Here is a 17,682-nt window from a genome sequence, read left to right as displayed (position 1 = left end):
CTAATCATTTAATCCATATAGCCTGTCTGATTTATTATATCTCTCGTTCATTAAATTTTGAACAAAATTAATAGATATTTTTTTCTAATTTTGCTAAGAGATATCTTAAAAATTTTTATTTAAGAAAAGAATTTCTGCAAATACTAAAACATATAATAAAATTTACATAATATTATTATTCATAAAAATCGATGCATTATTAAAAAGAAATATTAATAATTCTGTTATAATATTTTTTAATATCGTCGCTTAAATAACGTGTTTAAATAAAATTGCGTTTTAATAATTTATTTTTTTTTAATATCTGTAAGTAATTTTTTCTTTTTAAAATCTTTTTCAAATATGTTCATACGTATTTTTAGAATAACATTTTCGATTTCTCAATTTGTTTTCCACGAGATATTTGAGTTTTTCGCGAACAGAGAGAGACATATAAGTTTCAAGCTCATGTCTCTCAATTCTAATCTGATTATACGGATTTCATTTCGCACAAATTGAAGTCAAAGCCAGCAGCTTGCCTTTGTCATCTACTATGCATTCGTGCGGAAGCTACTGTATTTGCGATGGAAATCTGACAATGCAGTTTACCTTTCTCCCCGATTGACCTCTTCTTGATCCTTTCGCCCGTACAGACTTTCCGTTTTGTCTCTTCCGCCTTTCCCCACAGTCTCTTCCGAGATCTCTCTCGCAGCTCAACGGGTGTAATAATTCCGAGTCAAATGGGCCGCGGGGTCGATCGATACTAGGAAACGAGACGCACTCGCGTTTTTCCGCGGAGATTCGATCTCGAGGAGTCGGTTTCTCGCGTGCACGATAACAAGTCGCCCAGATTACGAGATGACATTGGTCAAAGAGAGAGAAAAGGAATGCGCGGGAGAGATCGCGCGGGAAGGGATTCTCCTTCGTTTTCTCTTCCTCTTTTTCACGCACACGTACGCACGCACGCACGTCCGATCGCACGCACGAGCGACCGATCGCGCGCGAGCTTCGAAAAGCAATGCAAGCGCGAGCGACACGCCGGGCTCTCGTTCCTTCCTACGTTCTTCCTCGCACACGACGTTCCCGGCTCGTGCTCCCCTGCCTGTCCCCTCCCTCCCCGTTGCTTTCCCTGTCCGTCCACCTCGTGGTCCGTCTTTCGCTCTCTTTCCCTCTCCACCGAAGCGTACACTCTCGTTCACCATCCTTCGTTTCTCTTTCTCATCGCCTCTCTCTTTCCCTCTTGATCTCTGATGCTTGGATTCTCTATCCTTGTCGTTTCTTCTCCCGGTTACTACATCGACGAGATGCGGCTATCCTCGTTCAATGTTCTTTCCGATGATCTCCTCGTCCCCGTCTTTCTGAAATGTTGACCGTCTCTTTTGAGTCATCCTCGTCTTCCGATCGATGCTTGCTCCAGTTCACTTTAATCCGTTTATCTCGTTATTTAAATGGCATACGGAAGAAGAATATATGATACGATGTTTTCCCTGAAAATTGCTTTGTCAAGTAGAAATAATATTTTTAAAGCTTTTGCTTTAATTAATAATAAAATGTACTCTCCGATTGTGAGTTTAAAAAGTGAGAATTTTTAATGTTTTTTCTCTCACGAAAGACTTTTGTCTATGAGACAATTCTTCTTTCTGTAAATTGTTTCAATTCATGGTATTTAACTCTCTTGAAATATACTTGTTTCGCGTGCATGTTATACCTTGATAAAGCCTTGCCCGGGTCTCTTTTGTATAGTCGTACTCATAATATATTCATACATATTCATACATCTCTCTTTTTCCTCTCTTAAAAACGAGCTCGACAATATAATTCATGAAGGTCGTCTCATTTTTAAAGATGGTCTTAAATCATTTCCAATTTCATGAACGAGGCCTTGCTTGATCAAGCCTTTGGCGCTTAAGATCTGTTCTTAAAAGATGCTATTATGAGACGACCTATCTACCTTACTTAAAGAAGGATTGAGAAAAAGATGGTTTAAGAGAGATGATACCTCGAAGGCCACCTTGAAATTCCACTACAATTATCAGCCCGTTTCAAGACTACTTTATCTAAGCTTGCTCCAAGTCTTGACTACAAATACCATCTATACTCTCGACTCTTCTATCGGTCTAGTCCTCTCTCTCGCTCACGCTCTCTCGTTTTCCGTTCTCACACAGTGAGAACTTTACCTACCGCACTCTACATCCGTTGCCTAGAGTCATGTCTGACGGCTTCGAGATCTCTTCGCTATCTCCTCGCAACAGTCGCCACCCTCGATCACACACCTTCCCGTTTCATCTCGTCGCGTTTGTTCTTCCTCTCTTATTCTTTCTTCATCTATTATTATCTCTGAGACGTTCGCGCATCCCGCGCCATCGATCGCAATTAAAACATTTTCTTTTTGGAGATTTCCAAGAAAGATGTTTGATATAAACTTCATGATATAAATTTCATGATACATCGCGATCACGATAAAATATATTTTTCTTTCGAATCGTTATTTTTATTACAGTGAACTTCTCCCGATTTATTTTTCACAATCGCAGCTGTTGATCGTTTCTTTACGAACGCGAGTACCAGATACGCATTCCCAGCGATACTCAGAAGGCACTTCTCCACACCCACGAATGTACGAACATTTGCACGAACAGATTGAGCACTCTTTCGCGACGTACAATAATCACGGATATCGTCGGAGATTGGGCCCGGATACAGCCGCTCAACTCGACATATAGGGGCAAGATACTAAGCAGCCGCTTCCTCTTTTACATCCCTACCGTTTGTAAACAGATTGTTAACGGTAAAACACTCGTCGTGATCTCCTGGTGATTCCGTTTCCGGTAAAAAACCATTGCACATTCACTGACTAATTTCACGAGATGGATCAAAAAATGAATCACTCGAAAATCATACGAAATATACAATGACGCTGGCGATTTAATACTCAACTGCGAATTCATAATATGTGATTTTTAATATATTTGATCTAAATATTATTTCCCTACAATAATTTTTTTTTCTAAAATAATATTTGATATTCTTTCGATTGTGTATTTCATAAGATCTGTTTCTTTTCCACTGTATGTTATTTACAGTGCCCTTTTGGGGATCAGAGTGACCCGGTCGTCCCTTTTAGGGAATTTAAATAGCTCGTTGTACAGTCAAAAAGAAAAAAACAGTCAGTCGCGTTAGCCAAGTCTCTTAATAAAGTTCATTATTAAAGTACAACTCAAAGCACTGTTTTCATCTACATTTCCTTGGAAAAAACGCAAAAATAAGTAATCTAAAACGTAAAACTTTTGCCACTTGGTAAAAAACGTTTTCATAAATTACGATTCTTACAAGGAGCACGTCGAACAAAGATTTAACAACCAGGCCAACAAAATATATTTAAATTTATAATATTATTTTATAATTTTAGTGAAGAGTATTATGCATATATATTTTATTATAAATATATGATAATATATGATATAAGGAAAAATAAGTAATTTATTAAATATGATAGATATGAAAAATATTAAAATTCATAGACATATCTTTATACTTGACATTTTGACTTTTTATTTTACATAAAATAAAAATTTAACAGGCAATTATGAAAAATGATAATTAATTAGATAAAGCAACGTGAAAAATATCTAGATAGGTTAATAAAGAGAATATGGAGACAAGTAAGGAATATAATAAATATCATATCAATTCGACAAGTGACATATGCACTTAAGCACTTCGTGTTTACGTTCTTCTTTTATCACCAAGAGATTCCATAGTTATCTATAGTAACGGGATATCCCGAGAAGCATTTACATTTTATTTTTTATTAATACGATTAGATGAAATAAAGTGAAGTTTATAATCAACATTATAATGGACGAATAAAAATCGAATTAAAATCTTGTTTGCGTGATCGTGTCAAATATACATAAAAAAAATAACGTGATGTTATTTTAAATATTCTAAACCATGTAAAATATTTGACATATAACATATATGTTCGATTAATATTTGAAATTTCGTCTATATTTTTTAACATATATATTCGCATTGATATACATTGTAATTAGAGATTGCATTGCTAATCAAACGGAGGTAACTACGAGAGATAGAGAAATTAGAGAGAAAGAGAGAGCGAGAGAGAGAGAGAGGGGCTCAGTTGACAGGACATTTGCACGTTAATTGTTCCCTTGCAATTCGTCAAGCAATTACCTATTCCAATTGCAGGTAAGCGCATCTCGATATCCCGTGGTGGTGAAACTGGGCCACGCTCACAGTGGGACCGGCAAAGCCCGTGCGGAAACAAATCAAGAATTTCTAGATCTCGCTTCCCTGGCGGCTATGGCAAACACCTATTGCACAGCGGAACCTTACATCGACACCAAATACGACGTGCACGTGCAAAAAATCGGAAATAATTACAAGGCTTTCATGTAAGTCGCAATAAAGTCGATTAATTAAAAGAATTCGATTTAAAAGCCAACAACTTCCAAAAGAGCAAAATATTTCAAAATAACTTAGCGACGTCATTTTAAAAAAAATCGGAAAAAAATAATCGGAATGACACACTTTTGCCGCTCTGATCCTCGTAGGCGAAAAAGTATAAGCGGCAACTGGAAATCGAATACCGGCTCGGCCATGCTAGAGCAGCTTTCCGTAAGCGAGCGACATCGCACATGGGTCGACCATGTGGCGCAATTATTCGGAGGATTGGATATCTGCGCGATCGAATTACTGGTGGGCAAGGATGGCCGGGAGCACATAATCGAGGTCAACGACAGCGCGCTGTCTTTAATGGGGGACTCCCAGGAAGAGGATCGACGTCACATCGCGGACCTGGTTACCGCGAAAATGCAGGTGCGTGCGAAATTGCGAGCGATTACGTGCTCGTGACTACGATCGCGATCTCTCTCATTACGTGTAAATCATAATTTACGATCTGCCCAGGTTTACTGTCGACCACCGAGCGTGTTGACCAAGACCGCCTCGCGAGGCTCCATGTCAGGTTCTAGCCAGGTGAGCAGTCCAGTGGAAGATCGAACTGCACCGCCAACGGCACCCTTGGGATCTCACGGAAGTTTGGGTTCCATGGCTAGTATAGGAAGCTTAGGTTCCGTCGCTTCCACCGCGCCAATATCGGCTGACGTCACTACCTCGGAAAGTCATCATCAGTTACAGCGACGAGATTCCCAAGGTATACATATTTTTTTTTTTGCGAACGATTGTTCTCCAAAAATAATCATCAAACACGCGACAAAGTTGAAAATAGATACAAATTTAATTAGTTAATTGCAGTCATGATTAATATTAGTGAAATTTGATGAATTAAAAATAAATATCTAAAATTATTCCCATTATTATCTGCCTTTAAAATTATAATAGTATTAAATAAATATTAATTATGTGGGAAAATTTCATATTCTTCATTTTCAAATTATACTAGAAATATTAAAACATTTTTAATTTTGCTGTTAAGTAAAAATTTTGCGTATTAAAATACACAAGAGACTGCACTTCTACATCAATATTGGAGAACAAGATTGGATGGTGTACATATTTGCTCCTATATTTCTCAAATATTGATTCGCTACTCTATCACTCTACATCTTTGAAAGCCGACTGTGTTGAATTTTAATAATTTCTTATTACGAATTATTCTTATTATTTATTATTAATAATTTCCATTCTCAATTTTATTCGCAGCCTCGCAATCGAGCACGGTGAGCAGCGCACCGTCCGTTGGTCGACGTCCCGAGGAGCCGCCGACGTCCAGGATTCCGTTCCACCGACAAGGCAGCCAGTCGCAGACTGGCCAGGGCGAGGACACCGAGGACACCATGAAGAATCTGCGAAAAACCTTCGCCGGCATTTTTGGGGACATGTAGACCACAAGATATGGCCGACGTAGCGAGAGCGTAGACGTCGAGCGCTCTCGCGATGAGGTAGCTAATGGTAACAAGTCGGCAACACTAACACGAACTCACGAATTACTTCGGAGATCCTTGAGCATGTTCGACGATTGAAACTCGACGTGTCAATCGTGCAAGGGTACACGAGCATGTAGATATCTATATATTTGCAGATTGTCGTAGAAAAAAAAAACTCTCGCGCGAAAATTGCATGCCGCGCGAAGTGCACTATTAATCATTCGAATTTAATCGAATATAAAATTGTTAGAAAATTAACGAGCAGGCGGGAAACGAGGTTGGATAATTGCGCCCTTCACGGAAACATCGAGAGATGAGAATTTCCCGCGTTCAACGATTTATTAAGCTAACGCGCTGTCTAACGAGGTAGGTCCTGTATATTGAGAGAATCGTGGTCGTGTGTATGCGTGGATACATTGGAGAATAAGGTAGTAAGTTCTATATATAATCCGTATATATACGAATTAAATAAAAGTTAGGCAAGTTCAGTCGAAAGAAATGGCAACTTATTTAATAATCAGCTTTGATGTTCATTGAATTGCTAGCGCAATTGATATCCGGTGAAGCATTTGCATCGCTAAAATAAATCGTATATAAGCGCACTTTCTTACCATAAAGGCAAGGCAATCATTCCGTAGGCCCCTGGCGTCTCCTCAACCAGTTTTACTTCGAGCACCCACTTTTAGGCTTAACGTTTGGATCGTCGTGTGTCATATTGTCATTTAAGGGAAAAGGCACTGCGAGATAGAAATTAAGGCAGGCAATAGGCGTCTTTCGGGCGATCTCGCAGTGTTTGTAAAAATATTCGTACGCCTACGTCATTCGAGATGATCGAAGACGACAAAAAAAGAGGAGATTCGGGCATTATTCTGAACATTTGGCTAACCGAGACTGCGAGCGGTCGTTTGGTTTCATCAAGGACTATAGAACGAATGTATGTAGTTGTCTCTACTTTTAAGCGCACAAGTAGTTTTAAGATAAATCCAGGGATGGGCAAAGTTTCTCGACATCGCGGACAGGCGGTCGAAAACTTTCGAAATCAATCCGCGAGTTCTTTCTCTCGACGCGCGCGAGAGAGATTAATCGATCAAGATATATATCGCTCGTCGAAAATATATATCGATGAATTAATTCGGCAATAAATTTCTGACGAAAAACATGTGGAATTCACGATGAAAATTTATCGCGCATTCCGAGAGAGAGAGAGAGAGAAAAGGAGAAAGAGGTGGCGACACTTTCTTTTCCTAAATTTTCGCACATCGCGAGCCGCCGTTAAAATCGCACGAGACAAACGCTCCGCCGATGGAAAATTCACGAAAATTTGGTCGCTGTGTTTTTTAGCATTAAGGAGTCGCGCGAATTCGTATATGCTTGAATCTTGGCGCGAGAAACGGAAGGATCGATCGAAAAGTAATTCGACTACGGGAGTCGCATGCAACGCGAAAGAAAAACAATATCCCGATACATAGATCTGCAAATATATACATATACGCATATGTATGCGCAAGTAAACAGGTTGAATGTAATAAAATACCGGCGAAGTGTGTATCAGTTAAACGCAGCTACGCGGAGTACGAAGAAGGGCAATTTCCAGCGAATAATCGGATTAAACTTAACGTAACGAGGGAAAACTGGGGGATAATCGACCGTGGTTTCAGCTCTGGAAAAAGGAAGGCTCGACATTTGCAATTTGACAAATGTGGGAAAGCTAAAGAAGCTTCGCTGAAGAAAATACGGTCCTTAAATCATGCGAAACATTTGAGAAATATCAATTAATATGTGATCAATTGATATATAAATACATAAAAGAAGGAGGGAAGAGGAGCATAAGCTCTCTTAAGTCACCGAGAATCGAGGAGAGGACGAAGCAAATGCGAATTTATTTGAAAGTATGATCTCATTTTTGGAAAACTCTATATGTGTAATGGAAATCTTACATTATATACGGTTTCGTCGTGTCCCTTTCGCGGTTTTCCGAACTGCATAAGTAATAAATAAATTGACGGTTTGATTTTCATGTGCCTTGACACTAAAGTGTCCTTCATGTCACGTTGTTTGCAAGACGGTTGATGAATGTTAAATCAAATAAAACGGATAATTTTGGAGAGAGAATTACGGATGGCAATGCTGGTCGATGCAACGAACGGGATGACGTAGTTGTACGCAACGGCAATTTTGAGACAGGCATTGCACTTTTACCGCGCGATCTATATTGTTTGTACTTTTTTATAAATCCCAAATCTCTCATTCCATTTGTATATTCGCTGAGACACACTGTTTCTTCATTGATCTTCGCCGGAGAAGCGTGCGCGCCGTCCAAGCTTACATTCGTTAAAACATCTTTGCACCTTCGAGATCAAGAATGCGTTACATAAGTAAGTGGTTGTACATATATAAATTTTCGCGGGAATATATAAAATTGTGATTTTAACAGTGTTTTCGATTCCGCAATGATAAAATGTCTTCCGTGCGTTGCGAATATTTCAAGCAGCAGATCTCGCGTAAGCGAAACAGATGTCTTAGCCCTTAATAAGTAATCTGTCAAATAGTTTGACATAATTATATTTCTGTAAATGTATTTTCAAAAAAATATTCAACTCTATCTAATTCATATATTAGAATATTCCTTTTTATCGCCTTTCTTCACGTTGGAACAAATTGATGAGATTTTAGCAAGTTTCGCGACGAGGGCAGAAATTTGCGCGATTAAAGTTAAACAGGGAAGCAAAGGCTTTAACACTCGACGCACAGATCTCTGGTTCCCCTTTTTTCAGAGCTGACGCCACGGTACGAAGAAAAGCAATCAAACAATCATAATCACGTCACTGCGCGGAGGTCAATCGATCGACACTGGATGCGTAGACGCGGTTACAGATGAAGATTATCTCAGGGGTGCGAGTCTAGGCACTAGATAACGTAGGAACTAGAAGCGGCAACGCGTGCGTCCACGCATAGCCTAGTCAATTCATCGACGTCGACTTCAAACGATAGAGTGCGGATAGAGTTAGGATTCGCTTGTACGAAGAAATCCTTGTGACTGTGATCCTCGGGATTGTCTATAAAAAGAAAACTTTTCGCGTGCATCTTGTCCGATCGATCGCTTTTCTCGATAAACTCTAATATAATCAACGAATGTTAATTTTCCTCTTCCTTTATACGTTAATTAGATTCCTTTTCCAATTTTTTGAAATTTTACGAATCCAGAAGAAATTTTTAATAATTTATATTATAATGTTGAACAGTTATTAAATGTTGTGTAAAATTTAAAATATAATTATTTTTCATAAAAATTAATAAATCTGATTTTTCAAAATATTGATAACTTAATTATATATTAATGAAATAAATTTTCTCATCCTTTGTGTGTCGTACTTTCAAGAATAATTTTTTATTCTAATTATATTATTTTATTCTTTTTATAATTCTTATTGTATTTAATTTCAATATAGCAAATATGCGAGAAGAGGTCTACGATCATCGCGAAATGATCGTTCGAACAATTGCACGTCGATTTTGACTAAACAGCATTATCGATATCGGACACTTCGTTGCTTGGATCATAACTAATCAAGGCGTTATCCAGTGGCACGTTTAGTTACGATGACTGTGTAGTGTCGTGAGCGGCAGCATTTCTCATTTTCGTTCCCTACGCACCGATTGCACCGTAGCTACCAAGTAATAATGCACCAGCAATATTTGTAAACTAGCACAGTAACCATGTATCGCGATCTCTTCAATTCTCTAGGATATGCTCGTGTTGCTGTGAATATATAATTGCGCTCGAATAATAAACGAATAATAAACTTGTTGTTCGTTGCCGCACGAAAAGTTCGGTCTCAGCGCAATCTCGCATAATATATACACAGCACACACACACACACACACCCTTACATACTGTATTTCATATAAAATCGCATTGATATGAGAATTCACCGTGATTTCATGTCTGATGACCTCCGGCACCTTTCCAGCCGGAATGACTCTTATCTTCGCGTTGCGAACGTTATTCTTGCAGCTCTCAAAGTATGACCGCAGTCTTCGAGGTATTACTGCGGCAGCATCCTTTAGGTAGCGCAAAATCGTTCGTGCGAGATTTATGATAATGCAATTACACGAAGAGAGTTCCGAATTACGTTTACCGGCGACGGTGAAGCGTGTAACACCGTTCCGGAAACTCATCAATGCGCAATTCCCAGTTGTAAATTAATGATCCTCGTAATATCGATCGTTGTGCATATACAGTCGAGTTCCCCCTTTCGCGCTTGGGGAACACGAGCTTTTAACCGACGACCCATAAATCTCCCAACCCCCTCCCCTCCCCCCCCCCCGTCCCCGCAATCTCGACGATCCTCCGATTATCGCGAGAGGATCGTGCAATAAGTTATGATTCGCGCGTGTTTCGCGCCTCACGGTAGATTTTACGTAACCCTCTTATATATATATATATATATGTACGTATATCCTTCGCTGTGCTTTCTGAGCATTCGTCACTGTACATCGAGGAGAAATCTCTTACGTACACATCATCTTGGCGATGAGCTGAATTTCAGTGCCTCATTTCCTTCTCTTCCGTTTGCTTTAGCCGAGCAGTAGTGGCATGGGGTCCGTTACAATCCTGGTACTTTCCCCTCACCCTCTTCTCTCCAACTAATACACACACACACATATATATATATATATATATATATATATATATAAAGTGGAGTAGCTAGATGTATCATATATTAAATCCATGTGTGTTATTGCAAACTGCGACATGCACTTAGGAGCGTCTTAGATTAACAAAAATACCTTTATAGACGAGAGGCAAGTTCATCTCGCTCGAGATGACTCGGATATATATTATTGGGATCATCCTTGTAACATTAGTTCAAGTCACTTATTTGAGATTTACTCGCGGTAACGCTTTAACTAACGTTTCTAAGGATGGCCCGCGACAAGACTCTATGCGACTACTGCCAAGTTAACAATGAATAATCGGATTGTATTGTTACGCTTTCGGAAACGCTCGAAGCCTCGATAGTCGAGAAAATAATGCCGATAGAGAAATGAAATGCGTTTGTCGTTTCGCGTATTTTGCGTTTGTCGAGGACTATTTTAAGAAACTTGAATCAACGTTATAACATTGTGGCCGCCCAAAACACCAAAGTCTGTAACTTTATAAGTGATTTACAACGAAGGCGCCAATACGTAGGACGCGTTTCCAGCGGTCATCTTAGTTTCTGAGCTGTGGCAGGCCAATAGAGGATAGGGTACGCATCATCGATTTACCCCCGATTACACGACGGCTCGTCTCTTGATAATATTCGGTACGTATCTCTCTGTGTGTACGAACTTAATGTTAAACTCGGACGGTAAACTTGCGAGAAGAGTAACGATAATAGCAGTAGACGTGTAGGCGCGACGAGTATACACGTTGCAGCCTAATATCGTCGCATTACCTCCTTGATTTCAATGCGTGCTAGCCACATGTATGATACCCACTTACACACATATCTCTACATGAGCATACACACACACAGACAGACACACACACACGTACGTTCACGTAAAAATTGAATCGTATCGTAACACTATATAAGTAATATTACTGTACGATATGGCGTCGATGTTATTTAATCCCCGTTATTACATTAAAGTCAGCCTATCGTGCCGAGGAAAGCAAGATACGGAGGTATATTTATCGCGTTAAGATTTCAGGAAGACACAGGTCTAACTAATTTACGTAGATTCGTTAGGGATCGTAAAAATTAACATAATCAATCGAAGCGTTGAATTTATGCAAGATATATGATATACGTATGTAATCCACACAGATTCGTAGATTAGTAGAAGACCGCGTCGACGAAAAGCCAAAGGCCGTGATCGTTGCCCTTTTTCGAATGATATTTACCGATCGCGGGCGCATTGATCATGTTTCCAAAAGGGAGAAAGGGAGAATCGAAACGCGACCCTTCGATAATCACAAACGGACCACCCACGCGAGGGAAAGAGTTGAATCGAGGCCCGTAGGTCATGTTCGAAAACCGTCGTGACTCTCGTGAATCGGTTGACATTCACGTGGCCAACTTTGAATTGAGGTTGAATATCAACGATGATGACTTTTGACATTACCGTGTGCAAAGTGCGTACGATTTGATCATCGCAAATAAAGAAAAAGAGAGAGAGACGAGAGCATTATTCATTCGTGATGAATTCGAATGCGATGGAAAAAAAATACAAGGTGTTCCTGAATGGTCTGAATGTATGACCTTTTTCCGTCTTGATTGCAAAAACTCGATGGATTCACATCGCATTTTGACACGCATTCGATTATTTCGCCATTTTTATACCTTGAGATTTGTTACATCTTGCAAATTTTCTATCACAGATTAGATTCAATGGCAGTTATAAAAATCAAATAATTTCTATAAAAAAAAAAAAAACTAAAAGCAAATATCCTTTTCATGATTTTACCAAAGTCGGGATCACGGGATTTCTTCGGTATAAAATAATCAGAATTGATTGAATATTATTGTGATTTTGAAACGAAAAAGGAAATGTAAAAGTTCGATCCATGCCGATCGATTCTCCGAGCAAGATCGATGAGAACGCAAATCGGTAAAATTTTCCTCCGCAATCGGGAAGATCGCGAACGGCAGGAGCGAGAATCGGCGCGTTTCTTTTTAACGATAAACTTTTAACGGTACTTAAGGTCACAAGCGTATTTTTAGTGGTCATTGAGAGGACAACGAAAATCGGCAGAACGAGTCCTGAGCGTTGGAAACGAATGGGAGAGCGAATGGAGCGAAAGAAGGAAATCAAAGGACGATTATATATGGAAAAACGTCCGAGTAGTTTGTCGCGCGCGCGTAGATTTTGCGCGCGCTTTAAGTTATCACTTATATATCATAACGAATGAAAATCCATATAAATAAGTACCGGTAAGCGCGACACGCGAGGAGGATTAAATCACACACATAAAATGCGAGTTCTATCTGTCATCGTTAATTACTAAGGATTATCAGAGTTTGGAGAAGCTCTAAAGTTAAGCCGAATCAAGCATAAGAGTATAAGTTTATAACCTGTAGCGAGGATACGCGAAGGAGTGTAGTACAATATTAACAAGAACGTGTATAAATATATATGAAGAGTATAAATAATATATATATAAAGACAAATATTATATATATATATATAAATATTAAATGCAGATAAATACGCATATAAATACAAAAACATGTAATTATTCCTGACACGCAGCGTTAATCGTTGGATGTACATCGAGGTGCTCGTTACGATTGAGTTTTATCGTTTGATTAAACATCGCGTGACCCGAAATATCGCTTTTGAGCATCTTGAGATGTCGAAAGGATTACGAGAATGAAACGCGAAGCAATGAGAGGCAATTCATTGCTTCTGTTGGCGAAGAACAAGAAGCGTGATCGGCAACGAGCATCGTGATCGATGTACGCACGTTGATCATCAAGATCATTTTCGAGATAGTCTACAAGATGAGCTGTAGAAGTAGAGAGTAGATCATTTTCAGAGACAGATAATAAGATCGAAGCATGCTGTTTTTTGCCTAATGTGCTATTCATATAAGCGTACGATTCAAAATATGCGATGAGTATATATATATATATATATCGAAAGATGAGATTATCGATTTTACTTTTGTGAATTTTGAAGGGCATTGGACTCGCGGCATTGCTTTCCCCTAAAGTATTTCTATCGGTATTTTATATATTATGATAATTACAATTAAATCGATAATTAAATATTACGATAAAGAAATTTGTGTAAAATCAAAGTAAAACGCAATATTGTCGAGTAAGAGTTCTCGATTATTGATATAATCGACAAATGTTTTTATTTAACTTTCATAAGTAATATTCTTAAATAAAGATTCTTCTGATTTTTTTGCATTTTTCGAGGCTTCAACCTCGAATGATTAATTGAATTAATAGATACGATGATGGTTTCTCGGAGCACTCAACGCTAAATTTTAGCGTGGCTCGTAATTAATCGAACAAAGATATTATCGGAACAATAGAGTAGAACAATAACAATTAATGCGTCGCAAGAGTTTTCTGAATAAGAGAAAAGAGAAAAGAAATATGAATGTGTATCGACCATTACTCACCCCACATTACCTGTTGCCATAATAGATTATAAAACATTTCCAATGTTTCCTAGTCATTATGGTTGTTATGATAAATCTTACTCTTGAATGTGTTAAAACAATAGATCGTCATTCTATAAATGTCCATTATGTTACATATATACATAAATATATATACGTTACGTTGTCATTGGAGTTACCATTACCAATATATTACCGCATTAATGTGAAATATGGCAATTATAATAATGCGAGTGTCGAGGTGTTATAAATATTAATGTATAATCGTCAACGACACTGTGTACTGCGCAATGTTTTTTCCAATTAACGATTAGGCGATTACATATACAGGTGAATCGCATCGATATAATGAAGAAAAAAAAACCGAAATGATATTAATCGTCAATAATAATAATTGCAGCAATGATAACAAATGAGATATCCATAATATGCATTAGATACGGGATGTCGTGTGTACTTCGAAGACGTCCCGATGTAGAACCTGTTACATTATTATGTTTAATGCGATATACGTAAGCTGAACTGTAATAATAAAAATATATAAGCATAAAATATATATATCATATGCATATCGTTATTTTTCTTTATTATCCTGATATATCGTGATATTCTCAGGACCACATGTTCATAATATCTGAATAGATTTAAATTTAGATTTTAATTTCTGAACAGATTTAAATTCAGATTTAAATTTAGATTTTAATTTCTTTAATTAACATTTAATTATTTTATTTTTTTTTAATTTATATATCTTTAATTTTTTTATTTTAGAATATATATTTAAAAACACTCAGAAATGTATCTAAAGATAGTAAAAACAAAAAGTAGCGCTGACGTAGAGGCGATATAAAATTCATCAATATTCAAATCAAATTGCACATTATATACATCATTATTATCGTCCCTTAAAAGTAGATCAAACGAATTACAAAGCGATGCAAAATAACGATCTAAAATAACGATTTATCGAGTTCTGTATTGAGAGAGCAATTTTTGTACATTCCCGCTTGACCCAGTTTGGCGCTAAAAGTCTGACTTCGAGGATAATATGTCGTCGGAACTGTATGAATTGTTGGTGCGTACCAGCCGTAATCCATGGACGTTTTCCAGTAGCAAGGATGAGGCGGATTATCCTGACCGTAACCTTTAAACACTCCTGTAGAAATTATTAACAATTAATATAGAATGAATGAGCGCTGCATGCACAATAATGCATTATTCTCTCTGATATTTAACAATGCAGCTATTTATATATCAAATAAAATATATCTCTCTTGTTTCTTTTACAAATTATTATTAAGATTATTTATAATCCCGTTCATGTATGTCCCCTCGACTATCCATTAAATCTCTAAAATAGTTCATCTTCGTGTCATTTATAAATACAATGCTAAAATGTTTTTTTTTTTTGTGCAAGCTGCAATTCTTTCTTGCTAAAAAATTGGTAATGAATGTGTCACAAGTTTTTTAGCAATTAATTAATTAATTAATTAATACTTTTAAAACCAAATATATATGTTATTTCTTAATTTCATATAAAAATTAAACTCAGCATTATATTGGTTGCATGATGAACAACTGTCGTAATGTGCACGTGAAATAGAAATCTCGCTTACGAGCTCTGGTCGGCTTCTCGAGCCTATGAATCGATCTCCGTACAATCGTACGGTATTTCATACGCCAAGCTACTGCACTGATATTGACCATCGATTATTCCGAGATCGTCGATTAAAGAACCGCGTATCTTGAAACCGGGATCTACAGACGTATTCTTCATTCTCGCGAACGCCGCCATGTCCACGTAACGAAGATCGTTGTTGTTTAGAAACAGAAAAAGTAAATTGTCCAGGCCTTGAAAGCTATCGGATTTTATCACGGTCAATTGATTGCCGTTCAGCCAGAGTGAGCTCAGCGACTTCATGTGTCGAAAGATACCGGTGGGAATCGCCCTCAATCGATTTCTGCCCAAGTCGAGTTCGTTTATCTCGTTAAGACCGCGAAACACGTCGGGATGCAGGGACGAGATCTTGTTGCGCGACAGATAGAGGAGATCTATGTGCGATAGCCCGTTGAACGTGCCGATCGGTACTTCCGATATCTCGTTCGAGTCCAACACCAGCGTTTCCAGCTGCCTGAGCCCCTTGAACATGTTTCTCCGCAATGCGAGCCGGTTGTTGGTGATGTAGAGCTCGTGCAACTCCGAGAGTCCCTTCCACGCGCCTGGTCGAAGGGTTGAGATATTGTTGTGATCCAGCAGCAGAGTCTCCAGGCTGCTCAGCCTCGCGAAAGCGCCCTCCTCCACGTTGATGATCGTGTTGTTTCTCAGGTCTAAATAGGTGAGTTCATCGAGAGCGCCAAAATAATGTCGGCCGATACTCGACAATCGATTGTCGCGGACGTAGAGAGCGGAAGAGTTGCTGACCTCGATGAAGGCATTCTTAGCGACATCAGCGATCCCGAGGCTCTCCAGATGCAGCTCGATGTCCTCGATCGTCTGAACGGCGTTGACGTCCTCGAACGCGACGTCGTGAAGAATGTCGCCGTTTTCCAAACAGACATACAGGTGATTGTAAACCCGACAGTCAGCGTCCTCCGTGAAAACGATCGCGACGTTGACCGATAGGAAGAGATAAATGAGATGAAGGAAGCGCATGGTGCGCTCGAAGGCTGGATATGCACTGACCTCGTGTGCGTCAGGGATTTCTTCGCGTACACAGCGTGGCTCGAGATATTATTAGGTGAATATATATCGACGATAAGCTGAACGACACATACATGCATACTTTTCGCGTTATCTTAGATTTAATAATTAATTTATAAACTATCGGAACTGCATAACGACGGATAATGATGTCTTCTAATATATAATTCTCTTTCGTTTTCTTGAAATATATTGATGAATTATGTGAATTTAATTTGATTGGAAATTGAACACAAGCTAAACAAATAAAATTTTAAAAGACATACGGCTTCTCAACATTAAATATAAAGTTAATTAATATTCGTAATTTCAAAAGCGTAAATAAATAAATATTTAACTCGGTAATTGTAATATGAATATTTGCTTTATAATTAAAATTATAAACAAAAGAGTACTTTCAATACATTATATAAAATGATATATCATGTAATTATATATTAATTTTTTAATTATTAAGAATAATAATAATGAAACAATGGCATTGTTATTGAATGACCAAATATATACTTGTCGTTTGATAATAGTACATTTAATTGTTTAATATAAGCCATAATAAAATAGATAGAGATGTAATATAATATAATAAAAATGAACTTTTCAACAGAATATTTTTGAGAATTATATTTTCAAAAAATTTTCAATTTTCAAGGTAATATCTTTTGAATGCAATAAACAGAAAATATATCTGCATAGCCCGGAAAACGACAAGGAATTATCAATGATGAATAATAAAACCATATCAGAATCTCACACTTTACAATGTGCGGTGATAAAAAAATTCAGGCGCCGCTCGGTCCGCATATATTAACTTTGTGTACGGTTCGAGACGAGTTAGTTGCAAAAGATTCATTGGGACACATATAAAAATGCTCGTAGGCAGATAAGATTCGACGGGTGCAGTGATCGGCTTCACGTCGGCTTATTAATAGCTGAACATTATCATGCCAACTACTTGCGACTTCTCT

At 38.0% G+C, this 17,682-nt stretch overlaps 3 protein-coding genes across 6 annotated transcripts in view; 1 reads left to right on the top strand and 2 right to left on the bottom strand.

Moving 5' to 3' along the window:
- The window catches only part of LOC105253540 (synapsin), a 43,182-nt gene extending 36,081 nt beyond the window's left edge, over positions 1 to 7,101 (top strand). For all 3 annotated transcript variants that reach the window (XM_025410017.1, XM_011261645.3, XM_025410018.1), the window contains exons 7-10: positions 4,192 to 4,397; positions 4,557 to 4,821; positions 4,912 to 5,158; positions 5,668 to 7,101. In XM_025410017.1, the coding sequence (XP_025265802.1) occupies positions 4,192 to 4,397; positions 4,557 to 4,821; positions 4,912 to 5,158; positions 5,668 to 5,849 (900 nt within the window). In that variant the 3' untranslated portion in view covers positions 5,850 to 7,101. The remainder of the gene's footprint in view (positions 1 to 4,191; positions 4,398 to 4,556; positions 4,822 to 4,911; positions 5,159 to 5,667) is intronic.
- The window catches only part of LOC105253538 (metalloproteinase inhibitor 3), a 79,111-nt gene that overhangs the window by 25,829 nt on the left and 35,600 nt on the right, over positions 1 to 17,682 (bottom strand). Inside the window, exon 1 of one of the 2 annotated variants that reach the window (XM_011261642.3) lies at positions 589 to 1,012. The exons of the other annotated variant lie outside the window; for it this stretch is intronic. The gene's annotated coding sequence lies outside the window, so the exon portion shown is untranslated. Of the gene's footprint in view, positions 1 to 588; positions 1,013 to 17,682 lie in introns of those variants that run through there. 2 annotated transcript variants of the gene reach the window in all.
- Positions 15,091 to 16,708, bottom strand: LOC105253541 (insulin-like growth factor-binding protein complex acid labile subunit). The gene is made up of 2 exons (XM_011261646.2): positions 15,633 to 16,708; positions 15,091 to 15,172 (listed from the first exon to the last, which is right to left on the bottom strand). Exon 1 carries the CDS (start codon positions 16,667 to 16,669, stop codon positions 15,656 to 15,658), a length of 1,014 nt encoding a protein of 337 aa, XP_011259948.1. The 5' UTR covers positions 16,670 to 16,708; the 3' UTR covers positions 15,091 to 15,172; positions 15,633 to 15,655.

This window comes from Camponotus floridanus, unplaced genomic scaffold (assembly GCF_003227725.1).
Source record: "Camponotus floridanus strain SB8 unplaced genomic scaffold, Cflo_v7.5 scaffold3, whole genome shotgun sequence".
NCBI lineage: Eukaryota > Metazoa > Arthropoda > Insecta > Hymenoptera > Formicidae > Camponotus > Camponotus floridanus.
Note: the sequence above shows the minus strand (reverse complement) of the source record. Positions and strands in the feature narration are given on the sequence as shown.